A 16,501-nucleotide genomic window follows, 5' to 3' on the forward strand; every position below is an offset into this window, starting at 1 on the left:
ACGTGTCCGCTGACAATCCAGCATCAAACCAAGCACAACGTGTCCGCTGACAATCCAGCATCAAACCAAGCACAACGTGTCCGCTGACAATCCAGCATCAAACCAAGCATAACGTGTCCGCTGACAATCCAACATCAGCAAACCAAGCACAACGTGTCCGCTGACAATCCAGCATCAAACCAAGCATAACGTGTCCGCTGACAATCCAACATCAGCAAACCAAGCACAACGTGTCCGCTGACAATCCAACATCAGCAAACCAAGCACAACGTGTCCGCTGACAATCCAACATCCAAACCAAGCATAACGTGTCCGCTGACAATCCAACATCAGAAAACCAAGCACAACGTGTCCGCTGACAATCCAACATCAAACCAAGCACAACGTGCCCGCTGACAATCCAGCATCAGCAAACCAAGCACAACGTGTCCGCTGACAATCCAACATCCAAACCAAGCACAACGTGTCCGCTGACAATCCAGCATCAAACCAAGCACAACGTGCCCGCTGACAATCCAGCATCAAACCAAGCACAACGTGTCCGCTGACAATCCAACATCAGAAAACCAAGCACAACGTGTCCGCTGACAATCCAACATCAAACCAAGCACAACGTGTCCGCTGACAATCCAACATCAAACCAAGCATAACGTGTCCGCTGACAATCCAACATCAAACCAAGCACAACGTGCCCGCACAGTAGATTCAGTGTCAGGATTGTGAATAAACATAACGTCCTGGCTGGTAAATGAATGGAGAGAAGTGTATGACGCCGATTGGTCAGGGTCATACACTTCTCCCCACAACGCCCACTTGGTCATATAGTAAAACACGCCCACTTGTTCATTAAGAAACTCATTAGCATAAAGCTAATATAGGTCATAACTGTCAAAAATGATCGTTTTTCTAAATAAAAAAACCACTGCTGTTCTCTACATTCCAGCGCCGATCACACCATGCATAATGTAGGCCACTTATAATGTGATGACAGAGACTAACAATATACCTCAGAATGCCATGTGTTTCACAGTCATGGACTTGGCTAATGCAGTCTTTTCTGTGCCAATACGCGAGGACAGTCATGAGGGCAAGCAGTAGCGCTGGACTAAGTTCACGCAAGGGGGGAGCTACATCGCCCTCCACTTATTCTGAAGCCATGGCTTCCGTTCTCCTGTCCTGGCGCCCAGAGGACTTGAACACTCAGTTCCTGCAATATGTGGATGATTTGTTATGTGGAGTGGACCGGGACACTTGTCTAAGAAGACTCGATCACTACTCCTCTTTCTACACCAAGAGGGATGCAAAGTATCCAGAGATAAAGTTGAAGGTTGCACAACTAAAAGTCACCTTTCTAGGTCACTGCATGTCTTCCCAGATGAAGCACATAACGCATAAGAGGAAGGAGGCACGTGCCAGGCAAAATCCACCGACTACGGTAAGAGAATTACGGACCTTCCTAGGCTTGGTGGGATATTGCCGCGAGTGGATTCCTTCACCCGATGCAGCCTCTTTATGGCCTAATAACAACCTGGAACAAGGGAGGACCTTTCAAAACGACTGATGAAACAAAGTCGTCCCAATTACAACTTGCCCTTCATGCTTTTCTGTCATGAACACCAGGGACACGAAGGGGTTTTGACCCAGCACCATGGGGCAAAACAGAGACCCTTGGGCTAGTACTGAACACAACTGGACTCCGTTATCAGAGGAGAACCTCTAGAATAAGAGCAGTAGCAGCCTGTGCGGTGCTCAAAAACAAGGTTAGTGACATTGTACTAGAACACACACTGGTATTATACCCTATGATGTGTACCCTCTCATCCGGCCTTACTCACCAGTCAAAAGCAATGGTAAGCACTGGGTAGCCCAGATTCAACAATACTGCTGCCAAGTTGCACCCAGAGGCCATTGTACCAGTTTCCAGAGACTGCAGATTGAATTTATACAATTGCCACAGGTGGGTACCTCGGAGTATGTGTTGGTATGCGTTAATCTTTTCTCTGGATGGACTGAGGCATGACCTACTACCAAAGCCAGAGCACAAACCGTAACATAAAATCTCATGTCAGATATGGAGTGCACGTGGTACACGCTTCACTGGACAAGTACTTCAAGAAATGACGACCGCCTCAGGGATCACACAAGCATTTCACACACCACAAAGCAGTGGCCAGGGTGAGTGATTAAACAGAACATTAAAGCTGAAAATTCAGAAATCAATGAGAGACGGGAAGACCATGGAGAGTCTCCCACCCGCACTGTCCTCAGAACTACACCCAATAGAGACCACACTTGGTCCTTATGAAATGACGTTTGGTGGAGCACCGGAGGGGATGACACGTCTCACAGCAATTGTAGAATTGACATTCAGATGGACTATATATGTGGGTGCATTACAAAGAATATACAACAGGTGCATCACCAGATTCTTCGTTCTATTCCAGATCCGGAGTGCATGACAGGTACCCATTATCTCCAGCCTGGAGATTGGGTGAGGCTTAAGAGGCCCGTCAGGAATACACTGGAACCCAGATTTGACGGTCCTTACTGAGTCCAGCTTCTCACACATAGGTCTGTAAAGGTGGACGGCAAGCCTACGAGGATCCACGCATCGCACTGTAAAAGCCTCTCTGTGAACACAATGAGGTGGATATTCGGATCTCTACCATTGGTTTTCGCTTTCTACGCACACATTCCTATGCACCAGGTTATACTATAATAAATGTGACAAGTACCGGTAGAAGAACATGGGGCTGGATAAACTCCACACGTGACCCAACTCAACCCAATTTTACATGTTCAGCCAATTCTCGCTGTAGAGTAGTTCAGGTCATTGTAAGAGGGATAAAGACCTTATGGAAGTCGGTAGAAAAAAGGATTCCCGATTCCAGGAAGGATGTGGATAGAACCCAAAGGGAACTTGATGCAAGACACAATCAAACGAGGCTAAAACGTTGCATTTCTGACAACTCCCAGTTATCAGCGCGAGGGACACCGGGAATGACAGGTTTGTGTGTTTGATAGATGCCAAAATAGTGGTAACAATTATAACACCACAACAGCTGTACCCATGGATAAAACGTTACGGTGTCAGAAGGTTCCACAATCACAAACATCGCAGTCCCAAATAGCAAATCAAAGGTAATTATTGATAATATAGCTAAAGGGGTTTTCCCATCTTGGGCAATTATGGCATATCCACAGGATATGCCACAAAAGTCTGATAGATGTGGGTCCCACCCTGTCCCTAAACCCCGTTGTAGCTTACTCAGCTCTCGCTGCCTCCGGCCACTTCCTGGTTAGGGGGTCGGGAATTTCGGAAACAGCCAAGGACCATAAATGTCCAATATGGGAAAACCCATTTAAAGTGCCCCGTACCTGTATAGATACAGCAAACCACTAACAAACATAGCATTACATTCCCTGAAACTAGAAAACGTAGAATCAAAAGAGCCTGGTCTGACACCGCTAGGAGGAGAGGATCGGGCCTTAGTGTAGATATGGAATCATCCAATGGAAAGAGTGGCGTATCCACGGCTATGCATACACAGGCCAGTTGGTGATCTACCACCGTCATCCCCCAGAGGCAGTCATTAAATATGGATAAAGAATTTTGACATCTGTTTAACGATTCACAATGGACAGCATTAAAGGTTTCTACAAAGGTCACACAATTCATAAATTGGACGAGCTGCAGTGTGAAAGCCCCACACGAGAGGACGCAGGAGAATGACGCACTAGTCTTATGACTAACAATGACCAGGTACGGAGGAAAAGGTTTGGTTCCTACATACCTGTTAATAATTGGCTCGTTACATCCGGACTCCATACAATGTACAGATACTTGGCGCGCAGGACGGGTCCTACATTGCAATGTAACTAAGAAAATGATCGTGTGTAAATTTGTTGTGTTACCAGCAGTGTTTGGCCACCAGTACATGAACCCGAGTGTGGGTGGCCTAAGATTCATGGCACCCACATAGGTGCAAACAAGAGCCATGATCTTTCCTTATGTCCATTACCATCAGATGGTTTGATGTGCCATCAGCGTGCTCCAGTGTATGAGCCATGTCTATCGCAACACTCCTATAACAAGCGTGAATGGACTGGATTATCCATGGATTTGAGGTTTTTCCTAGGAGAATATCCACAGTATGTTTGTATGGTAACTTCAGCTCATAGAACTACTCGTATGTCTCATTTGGCGAGCCCTTTTTCTGGACGTTTTTCGAACGTTACTCATCTAACTTGGAACAATGAAACTCTTTTGTTCCGGACTTGAATCAACAAGTAACTTTGTACTATTATCCGGAGTCACGCGGATTCTTTGCATATTCGGTCCTTCTTATTATAAAATGGATTTATAGGCGCTCCGTGGGATACTTTATAGAACTGATCGATTCTTCTCCACACCTTCCTTGATGCTTTAGACTTTGTCGGTGCATTTCTACCGACGTGACATTTTGCTTGCACATAGGGCGACTGTATTCAACAAATAGCAAAGGGGGTGAATACATATGCACTCATCTTCTCAGTTGTAAGTTTTGTTTCTTTCATTCCACTGTAACAATTTGGACTATTATGTCCATTACATAAAATCAAATATAAAATCCATTATAATTCCAGAAGGATAGGCTACAAAACAGGAAAAACACCAAGGGGGGTGAATACTTTCACAAGGTAGGATATATAGTAAAAGAGGCGGCACAATTCTGCTTACCTGTCCTTGTTCAGAGCACTCAACGCCGGCTCCACAGACAGAACGCCGTACACCTCCAGTACATCATTCACTTTAAAGCTGTCCCAGTTCTCATAGACCTGGCGGAGAAAATCTGGTTATAACCACGGCAACATCAGGAACCACAAGACATTGCCACACTGCGCTACCAGTTTAGGCCATCACAGCCACTAAGGGTTAAGAGATGACCAAAATTGACCACGACGCCATGTCCCATTTATAGAAAAGACATGGCCTACATATCCCCATTGAACCCTAGACCCGATGAGTTGCTGTACAGGAGGAGGCTAACCCTAATCACCCCCATTCCCTACTATTCAAAGCTTAACCCGCTCTAAGACCACAGGGATTATTTTTGCCTGCTGACTGCCATGACTTTGTGTGGACTTGCTGAAGGAGTTGTACTGAGGGGTTAAAGAGCATCTCCACCTGGAAACCACAAATTCACCGTCAATCTATAGAATATATTCGCTCTTGACTTTTGGGAGTAGTGGCCGTAACAGGCCCTACTGATTTCTTGACAGACCTGCCATTCAGGAGCCTGGAAAGGCGACAAACTAATGGAGGCACTTCTGGAAAACACTGAATTACTAAACAGATGTTCCCAAAGCCGATCAGAGACACGAGATAGAATTCAGACCATCTGGTGCATCGCGCCGCCTTCATGATTTCAGATGGTCTCATCTATTCTTCCCATAAGAGATAAGCGGTTGAACGAGGGGTCTGAAAGCAGCCGATTTGCCTCCCCCAGAGGAAAATCAGATGAAAGAACCGTTGGCCACTAGCCCTCATGTGGATGGGTAGCTTAACACAGGATTATTTGAGCACTCACCGTAAAATCCTTTTCTCTTCTAGTTCATTGGTGAACACAGACCGTGGTGGATGCTGTTGCCTCTAGGAGGCTTAACACTAAGAATTTAAAAAGTGGCTCAGATGTGGGACCCGAATCTATTTGACATTTATGACATGTCCCTGTGGATATGCCCTAAATGTCCCTGGTGGGGAAAACCCCTTTAAAGGAAGGTTTGTCCTTTGGGTCCTGGTGGGACGGTTGTCTAGTAGACCGTGTGGGAGAACCCACAAAAAGATCAAAAATGAGGACCTGCCTTCTTGACGGGGTGGCCGGTTTGCCCTTGTTCTGGGGGAGGTGGGTGCTCTTGCCACTAGTAGCCTCGGAGAGGATTTTGTCCAGTCTGATCCCGAAGAGACGGGCACTTGAAAATGGAAGCGCAGTCAGGGACCGCTTAGAAGCCCTATCTGCAGACCAAGCTTTCAGCCAAGTCATCTTGCGGAAAGCAATGATAGAAGCCGAAGCCTGATCCTCCAGTGAGGCGGCGTCAAGAGAAGCCTCGCAAAGGAAATTTGACGCATTAAGGAGAAGGTGGCAGAAGTTCCACAAATTCCTCCTGAGTCGTCCTATAGAGAAGATGAAATCTGTGTGCCGATTCCGTTACAGCTCTGCTAACCCAGGCCGAGGCAAAAATAGGAAATAAGGCATAGCCGGAGGCCGCGATCCTAACGATCCTTGAAGGAAGCTGCATCATAGGCAAAGTAGTGATTTTGGCCAGGCGGGAAACTGGAGGGTCCACCACCAAAGACTTATCCCACTTAGAAGAGACGCCTTCCTGAAAGGGATGGACAAGGTCCAAATCGGCTAGAGTGAGCGAACTTCTTGTTCAGGTATTTCTATTCCTTGGAAACTATGCCGTCAAGTTCAGAATGAGCTGGAAAGGCCGTTTGGGACCATTGAAGTTGAAAGAAGGAAACCGATTTAGGCGAAGGAGAACGCATGGTATCAGTGACCCGCAACGTGTCACAGACCACCTTAATAAGCACCTCAATAGAAGTTGGAATGACCCTTTGTCATCCAGTTCGAAACCCGAAAGTTGCCCCTCTAAGACAAGACCACCTGGGGGAGAGGAGACACCGGACCGCACGTCCGGGGCCTGCCACGTAAGGAAGACTTGGACGGAAAGTCCAGGAGAGGTTGGTCAGAAAAAGGCAAACCCTCATGCCAATCATGGACTAAGTAATGTCTGCCAGTTTATCTATGGTCCTAAAGGGAATGGGCTCAATCCAGATCAAAACCCACAACAGGCGTGGGCAAAGCTGGGGGCGGCAGGGAAGTATGCGGAGCACAGGACAATTTAGTGCCGCATTTAGAACAGGCATAACAGACTGCAATAGTGGTCTGGCGAGATGGTCCAGACATTGCAGTGGAGGGCTGTGATAAACCGTGGGTGTGAGATGACCAATGAATCCACTCAGGTACTGAACAGTGATAGATTACTCCATCTTAAGATGGGGCGACTGGCTGCCTTTACCTAGGTCTGCAATGAAAAACACACGGACAGCGAGCAAAATTAAGGGGCTAGGGCACCAGTAGTAAGAAAAGGAGGCCAGTCCTACCAGAAATGTGCGCGCTTGTCCTAAGGGCAAAAAACAGCAAGATACCGTCAGGTCATCACGTGTTCCCAGCAGCATCTGTTGGAATGAGGTAGAGACCGAGCAGGGCAGCTAGGCCACGCCCCCACAATAGTCCACCGGCGGTCACGTGCCCAAGAGTCGTCAATCAGAAAATGGCACGGTTACATTAAAGAGGCTCTACACAGACGCTACGGAAATGTCAGGATTCTGAATAGACATGACGTCCTGGCTGGTAGTGATGTATATTCATTGTCAGGACACTGCAGTAATGTTATAGCGTGTGTATGTGGCTGCACATAGTGATATAGATATATCGCTATCTGCAGTGTAAATGAATGGGGAGAACTGCATGACGATGATTGGTCACGGATTGGTCTCTGATTGGTCAGCGTCATACACTCCTCTGTACAACGCCCACTTGGCCATATAGTAAAACACGCCCAGTTGTCCATTAAGAAACTCATTAGCATAAAGCTAATATAGGTCATAACTCCGTCAGAAATGATCGTTTTTCTAAATAAAAAACACTGCTGTAATCTACATTCCAGCGCCGATCACACCATGTACAAGATAGGCCACTTATAATGTGGTGACAGCCTCTTTATTACTAGGACCACTGTTATCTACATTCCAGCGCCGATCACACCATGTACAAGATAGGCCACTTATAATGTGGTGACAGAGCCTCTTTAAGTAGCAAAAATGTTTAGGGATTTGTAAACCCCCTAAAAATGAAGTGGCCCGTGGGCAGAGTCTCAGGGGACCCCGCATAGTGTGTTCTGCAGTGCTATACAAGTAGAGGCCCGGGGGGAGGGGATGCTTGTAACACTCACCCTTCATCGCCCAGATGTGCGACCGCAGGAGCACCCCCTCAATGGTTCACCATTTGGTAAGGGGAGACACTGGTGGGAGAGGTCGCAAGGTGCTCCTTAGGGCATGTTCACTTGCTGGGTCAAAAACGGCTGAAAATTATGGAGCTGTTTTTTAAGGGAAAACCGCCTCAGAAATAAGTTTCTGGCGTCAAAAACGGCTGAAAATCCAAGTGTTTTTTCTAGAAGTTTTTTGAGCGGTTTTTCTATTAACAATGAAAAACAACTCCAAAAACGTCAGAAGTGACATGCTCCTTTTTAAGGAGCGTTTTTTTTACGCGCCGGTTTTTAAAAAACGCCCCGTCTGAACGTAACACTTTTTTTTCCCATTGAATTCAATGGGCAGATGTTTGTAGGCGTTTAGCTACCTTTTTTTAAAAGCCCCGAAATACGCCTGAAAACACAGCGTGTGAACGTACCCTTAGGCTCGGGGGTGAGAGGGGCTGACGCTCTTGTCTGTCAACTCTGTTTACCAACTGAACAGAAGCAAAAAACAAAATGGTAGACTGCTGCAAAATCGGAAGGATCTGCCTCCTACAAACACAATGTCTGAACCGCTCAGCGCCTGTAGGCGGGGTTTATCCTGTAGGAGGAGCCACATTTCCATTTCTTAGTGCCAAGCCTCCTTGTGGCAACAGAATATAGCACGGTCTGTGTCCCCAACGCAACAATCGAGAAAAGGTCTCTTAATTTTATACCACCCGTTATACATGAAAAAGACGACGGCTTTCAAAGTAGATTTATGATAAAAATCCCCTCCCTCCAGCAGCCACAACTCTTCACTGCTGCATGTAAACAATGCACAGAGATCAGGTCCGCTTAGTCAGCGCAGTGTCGGGAGTGTACAGGACCCCGGTACATTGCGGTGTGTATTACATGCAGACATTGTGTGGGACACAGCAGGGACACCACGTGGTAGTGGAGAAATCCCCCCTGATCTTCTCCGTGGCATCTGGTATGGTTAGCCCCCAGCAGAGTCTCGATATGACTGGAGCAGATCATTCTGGGAGAGGGAGTGATGCGAAAGGTCACCCCTATAGAAATATGACCCCTTATGAAGACCACGTGTAAACTCTGCCCCTGAATGCCACACCACAGTACCTTCACTAGGCAGGCTGGTCCCTTTTCTCCAGGGAGAGGAAAGTAGAGGTCTAATGACTGTGAGCAACTCAGAGCCGCCCCCTGCTGCTTCACCTGCTGCTCCATCTCCAGTCTCTTACATTTCTCCTGAGCATCACCTGCAACACAAAAACCAAACCAACAATAAAATCCCACAAGGAAAAAACGAAATGTGACTGAACAGGTGGTAGTGACAAGTATGAGAAGGTTCTGCAGTAGCTGCGTCTCCCCATGAAGTCCCTGCCCAGATAAGAGGTACGGGGCCAGGCTGCGGGGTCTGAAGTAACAGATCAGGCCATCGCTGTACGGATACAGGGAGATCATTCTTTACTTTATAAATCAGTTCAGGCAGAAGCTGAAATGCCAAGACACAAAGGGTCAACACTTATTTATAAAGGGTAAGATAGGGTCCCGGAGCTTTGAGCCCCTATTGTTGGTCAAGTAGAGTGGTTGCTCAATGTTCTCACATGGTTAGGCTCACTCTGAGGGAACGGTAATCATTGGCGGAGGGATCAACCTGGTCATGGATCCATTCATGGATTCCTCCTTGAAAAAAAATTGGCTCTGTCATACAGTGCGTTAAAAAGTTAAATCTCAACTCATGAGCTATGGCCTGGTTGATGTTTGGAGACGCCTCAATCCGACTCTCACGACACCTTTATTCCTCCGACCAAAGATTGGATTACTTTTTCTCATCTAAGCTCCATCTTCAATTTTAACAATAGGCTCAATTACTTTGCGGCCACTTCCCGCCGTGAATAAACCAACCGTCAAACGGCGTCTGAAGGACTGAGCACTGCGAAGGTTAAAGGACGGGTGTCGCAGATTTTTTTTTTTTTATATATAATATTGCTTTTAGTAGGTTATTAAAATACATTTTATTTGTGTGTTTGTGTTTTACTTTTTTCTTTTATCTAACTTTTTCTTCTCTATGGGGCTGCCATTTTGTTTTTCATCTCTGTATGTGTCGATTAACAAGACATACAGAGATGGAATACGGCAGCTACAGACATGGAATACGGCAGCTACAGACATGGAATACGGCAGCTACAGACATGGAATACGGCAGCTACAGACATGGAATACGGCAGCTACAGACATGGAATACGGCAGCTACAGACATGGAATACGGCAGCTACAGAGATGGAATACGGCAGCTACAGACATGGAATACGGCAGCTACAGAGATGGAATACGGCAGCTACAGAGATGGAATACGGCAGCTACAGAGATGGAATACGGCAGCTACAGAGATGGAATACGGCAGCTACAGAGATGGAATACGGCAGCTACAGAGATGGAATACGGCAGCTACAGAGATGGAATACGGCAGCTACAGAGATGGAATACGGCAGCTACAGAGATGGAATACGGCAGCTAGAGATGGAATACGGCAGCTACAGAGATGGAATACGGCAGCTACAGAGATGGAATACGGCAGCTACAGAGATGGAATACGGCAGCTACAGAGATGGAATACGGCAGCTACAGAGATGGAATACGGCAGCTACAGAGATGGAATACGGCAGCTACAGAGATGGAATACGGCAGCTAGAGATGGAATACGGCAGCTACAGAGATGGAATACGGCAGCTACAGAGATGGAATACGGCAGCTACAGAGATGGAATACGGCAGCTACAGAGATGGAATACGGCAGCTACAGAGATGGAATACGGCAGCTACAGAGATGGAATACGGCAGCTACAGAGATGGAATACGGCAGCTACAGAGATGGAATACGGCAGCTACAGAGATGGAATACGGCAGCTACAGAGATGGAATACGGCAGCTACAGAGATGGAATACGGCAGCTAGAGATGGAATACGGCAGCTACAGAGATGGAATACGGCAGCTACAGAGATGGAATACGGCAGCTACAGAGATGGAATACGGCAGCTACAGAGATGGAATACGGCAGCTACAGAGATGGAATACGGCAGCTACAGAGATGGAATACGGCAGCTACAGAGATGGAATACGGCAGCTACAGAGATGGAATACGGCAGCTACAGAGATGGAATACGGCAGCTACAGAGATGGAATACGGCAGCTACAGAGATGGAATACGGCAGCTACAGAGATGGAATACGGCAGCTACAGAGATGGAATACGGCAGCTACAGAGATGGAATACGGCAGCTACAGAGATGGAATACGGCAGCTACAGAGATGGAATACGGCAGCTACAGAGATGGAATACGGCAGCTACAGAGATGGAATACGGCAGCTACAGGGCATAGGAGTCAATGAACGGCTCCCGTCCATTGTATCTGCTCTCTGGCTCCGTACAACGCAGACGCGGGTCAGTCACTCAGCAGAGCAGCGGTTTGCAGGGAGAAAGCAGGAGACATACTGAAGACCAGCTGCACTGCAGGTAAGATGTGTGTCCCTGTCTGTCCCTCTCTCTCTTTCACAGACCCCCGCTCTCGAGACCAGACGTCCCGTCCCGTCCCCCCCGACGGGCCCCCCTGTAGTCGTGCAGGAGACTCTGTATAAAGGACACGTTATATAACGGTCCTGGGAAAGCTGGGTGATAATATGTGGGCTGTTATTGTGGTACCCAGCTTTCCCAGACCCCTGAACGATAAATCTCTCTAGTTGTGCTGAGACTGTTTGGGAATGTGACTAATGAACCTCTCAGTCTCAGCAAAACTAGAGATTTACCGTTCAGGGGTCTGGGAAAGCTGGGTGACCACCATTACCCCTCCTAAGGGAGTGTGAGAGGTTCATTGGTCACATCCCCAAACACACTCCAGTAGGAGGGGTAATGGTGGTCACCCAGCTTTCCCAGAAGCAGATATAACCAGGAAAGGGCTGGATGGACGGGCTGAGGGTGCACAGGGTTTTTGGTGACCCCCTCTGTCATGTGATCGAACCTAGGTTACCGGTTCATCAGACGGGGTTCATGTGACTATAAATCTGTCCATAACAAGAGACAGTGCACTCAGGACAAGCCGTGCCCTCATGCCGTAGTTGTGTGGTTCTGTCTGCAGTGATGGCGGTGGGTGGCTCTGACACCCGCCTCCCCCATCGGGTCATCTCAGGACAGAAGGGGTGTCCGGCTTGGAGAAACAGCGCCGCACCTGTCCTCAGATTGTGTCTGGTATTGCAGTTCACCTCCATTGAAGTGAATAGGACAGAGCTGTAATACCACACACGACCTGAGGACAGGTGCGGCGCCATGTTTTCCTGGACGACCCCTTTAAGACTTTTCCCGTGTGTGTGTGTGTGTGTGGCAGAGCGGAATGTGCACGGGCGCCGCTGATACTTCATAGCCGCTTATCAGCTGTTTTGAAGAATCAGCGGCGAGCACCCCCCCCCCCACACACACAAAATCAAGTGTAATCAAGCATTTTTTTTATGTGGCATTTTGCACGTAAAATGTGCAAAAAAAAACAATGTCAAATACACGGCGTGTGAACCGGTCAACTGAAAAGTCATTCACTTCACTTTCATCATTCTTAGGCTGGGTTCACACGACCTATTTTCAGGCGTAGACGAGGCGTATTATGCCTCTATTTACGCCTGAAAAGACGGCTCCAATACGTCGGCAAATATCTGCCCATTCATTTGAATGGCTTTGCCGACGTTCTGTGCCGACGACCTGTCATTTACGCGTCGCTGTCAAAAGACGGCGTGTAAAATAAACAGCCTCGGCAAAGAAGTGACGGGGCGCTTCTATACGTTACGTGCGGGGCGCTTCTATACGTTACGTGCGGGGCGCTTCTATACGTTACGTGCGGGGCGCTTCTATACGCTACGGGCGGGACGCTTCTATACGCTACGGGCGGGACGCTTCTATACGCTACGGGCGGGACGCTTCTATACGCTACGGGCGGGACGCTTCTATACGCTACGGGCGGGACGCTTCTATACGCTACGGGCGGGACGCTTCTATACGCTACGGGCGGGACGCTTCTATACGCTACGGGCGGGACGCTTCTATACGCTACGGGCGGGACGCTTCTATACGCTACGGGCGGGACGCTTCTATACGCTACGGGCGGGACGCTTCTATACGCTACGGGCGGGACGCTTCTATACGCTACGGGCGGGACGCTTCTATACGCTACGGGCGGGACGCTTCTATACGCTACGGGCGGGACGCTTCTATACACTACGTGCGGGACGCTTCTATACACTACGTGCGGGACGCTTCTATACACTACGTGCGGGACGCTTCTATACACTACGTGCGGGACGCTTCTATACATTATATGCGGGACACTTATAATGTATATAAGCGTCCCGCATATAATGTATAGAAGCGTCCCGCACATAATGTATATAAGCGTCCCGCACATAATGTATATAGGCGTCCCGCACATAATGTATATAGGCGTCCCGCACATAATGTATATAAGCGTCCCGCACATAATGTATATAAGCGTCCCGCACATAATGTATATAAGCGTCCCGCACATAATGTATATAAGCGTCCCGCATATAATGTATAGAAGCGTCCCGCATATAATGTATATAAGCGTCCCGCATATAATGTATACAAGTGTCCCGCATATAATGTATACAAGTGTCCCGCATATAATGTATATAAGTGTCCCGCATATAATGTATACAAGTGTCCCGCATATAATGTATACAAGTGTCCCGCATATAATGTATAGAAGTGTCCCGCATATAATGTATAGAAGTGTCCCGCATATAATGTATATAAGTGTCCCGCATATAATGTATATAAGTGTCCCGCATATAATGTATATAAGTGTCCCGCATATAATGTATATAAGTGTCCCGCATATAATGTATATATGCGGGACACTTCTATACATTATATGCGGGCCACTGCAGTTAGCGTCTGGTTTCAATGGGAAATACGGCACTGTTCCGACAGGGCGTTTTTTTACATGGTAGTTTTCCAAAAACGGAACGTAAAAAGACGGCCGACCAAAATGAAGTGCACGTCACTTCTTGGGATGTTTTTGGAGCCGTTTTTCATTGACTTTATAGAAAAACAGCTCCAAAAACGTCCGTTGGAAAACGCGAGTTTGATTAAAAAATGGCTGAAAATCAGGAGCTGTTTTTCTTTTGTTTAGTAAGCGTGTGAACATACCCTTAGCTTTTTGGTGTGTCCTATAACTTCTGCCAGCTGCAGAATCACACCCAATATGGCTGCCGGACACTGCTTAGCATTTTGAAGACACCTCTTCCCGGGTTGTAGGAGGGGGGGGGGGGGGGTGAGATTCTCTCCCACATTTACAGCAGCTGTGAGTCAGGTTGCGTTGCCTTATTCACCTTGCTGTAATTCTGGGAAGTGCTCCCCCTGGTGGCCAACATAGGAAAACATGTCAAAATTATTATTTATTTTTTAATACTTTCCACCATATGGAAAAAAAAAAAAAAAAAAAATACAGCAAAACTCTTAAAAAATATAATAGAAATAAGTAACGACACTTAAAAAAAAAAGGTTTAATTCGCGACACATTCCCTTTAATGGTTCCTTTCAGATTAATGAGACTCCTGATGTCTCGCCTAATGTGGTCTCGGAGAGTCACAAAGGGTTTATCCGGGGCCATTTTATCAGTTATTGTTCTCATCTAGAAAAGGACCAAACATATTGATGATCTCTTATTACAGAAGGCATCATTGGCCCTTCAACACTCAGGATTTAACGGCCTTGAGAAAGCAGCTGAAAAACAAATCAACGAATCTGCTGCAAATTCTTATTTGCATTCCCGACCTAAATATTATGCGCACGGTAATAAAGCATCAACGTTAATGGCCAAACGATTGAAACCGAGGCAATGACATAACTACGATCATGTTATAGGACTGGAATGGAGATCTAGATTACTCATCTATCGCTGAACTATTTCTGGCCTTTTATCAGAACTTCTACAACTTAGATAAGAATTGCACTCGCTCTACTACGGTCGACAGGTCCAGTCTCCTCTATATTCTTAGCTGCTCTCCCTGCCCACAATCCCCGATTCTCAAAGTGAGGATCTGGCCCATATATTTACATTGACCGCACTTGAAATGACCTTACGCCAATCCCCATCTGGCAAATGTCCAGGCCCAGGTGGACTCCCGGTAGTTCAAAGAGGTTTTACTCCCCCGTTTATGGTCTATAGAAACCTTTCACTTACAGGACAACCCTCTCATTGAATACGTCACACGCAGATATCTCCATCACACCTAAAGGGAAAGACCTTACATCTCGCTCCAACTACAGACACATTTCCCTACCGACCTGAAGCCAAGAGGTTCGTTATCCGACTGAGATCTCCTCCCAGACATGACTTCACCCGGCCAAGTGAGATTGATCAAGAACAGGGAAGGTAAAGATTATTCTATTACAATGTCCTACATCATTCTCAAAAACGCAACCTTCCTGTAGTCGTCCTCAGCACTGACCCGGAGACGGGTTCTGGCAGAATGAACTGGAATTACATGAAACAAGTATTATTGGCCTTCTACTTTCCCATCCCCAAATAGATGCAATGTTCTCCACGTATGCTTGTCCTTCAGCTGCTCTAGCGGTTAATATTTTGAGATAATAAAGGCACTCGCCCAGGTTGCCGCTTGTCTCCGTTATTTTTTTGGACTGTAATGGAGACTTTCATGCAGTCGCTTAGACTAGACTCTGACATGGCGGGAGAACGTTTGGGAGATCGGGAACACAAAGTGACGGCTTATGGCGACGATCTGATGGTTACAAACCCAGAAACTGCGTTTCCTAATATTTCCTCGCCTCCCTCTCGCAAACGTTCCTTGGCAGAGGATTATAACCGGTCCTCCTGGGTATAAGGATCAGTCCTGACTTGTCAATTGTTCTCCATTCATTTTGCTCCCTTCCGGATTTATTAAGACACATTCATCTGCCTTACCTTTCTTGGTTTGGGAGAAAAAAAACCATGATGTCTTTTATTTTGCCTAAACTTACCCCGCGTTCCAGATTATTCCGCACATTGGATTTAAGTGTCATAAACATGTAATTATTAGTTTTTCAGTGAACTCATGGCTGGTCTTGTGTCTTCGGGCTCTTTGGATCATTGTAATCAGTCTCAGACACCTGTGATAATTAGTTAGCCAGGTGTGGGCAATCAAAGGAAAACTACTTAACCCCTTAGTGACCGGCCTATTTTAGACCTTAACCTCTTCACGCGCTGATCCGTAATAGTACGTCCTGCAGAGGGGTTAGTTCCCGCATCCAGACGTACTATTGCGGAGTACAGTGTCCGGGAACCGGGAGGTCAGTTGTCCCCGACAGCTGACACTCCAGCCTTGCTGGTCAGCGGACCATCGCCGCTGATTTTGGCAATTAACCCCATAAATGCAGCGACAGATTGCCATCATCGCATTTAAGTGGTTTGAAGCACATCGGC

The 16,501-nt window shown here is 47.1% G+C and overlaps 1 protein-coding gene across 2 annotated transcripts in view; it reads right to left on the reverse strand.

Annotated features, from left to right (window-relative positions):
- MCMBP (minichromosome maintenance complex binding protein) overlaps positions 1–16,501 on the reverse strand; it is a 77,796-nt gene that overhangs the window by 34,320 nt on the left and 26,975 nt on the right. For both annotated transcript variants that reach the window (XM_075847745.1, XM_075847744.1), the window contains exons 7-8: positions 9,136–9,272; positions 4,721–4,818 (exon numbers count right to left, since the gene is read on the reverse strand). In XM_075847745.1, coding sequence (XP_075703860.1) covers positions 4,721–4,818; positions 9,136–9,272 — 235 coding nt within the window. The remainder of the gene's footprint in view (positions 1–4,720; positions 4,819–9,135; positions 9,273–16,501) is intronic.

This window comes from Rhinoderma darwinii (assembly GCF_050947455.1).
Source record: "Rhinoderma darwinii isolate aRhiDar2 chromosome 11 unlocalized genomic scaffold, aRhiDar2.hap1 SUPER_11_unloc_1, whole genome shotgun sequence".
NCBI lineage: Eukaryota > Metazoa > Chordata > Amphibia > Anura > Rhinodermatidae > Rhinoderma > Rhinoderma darwinii.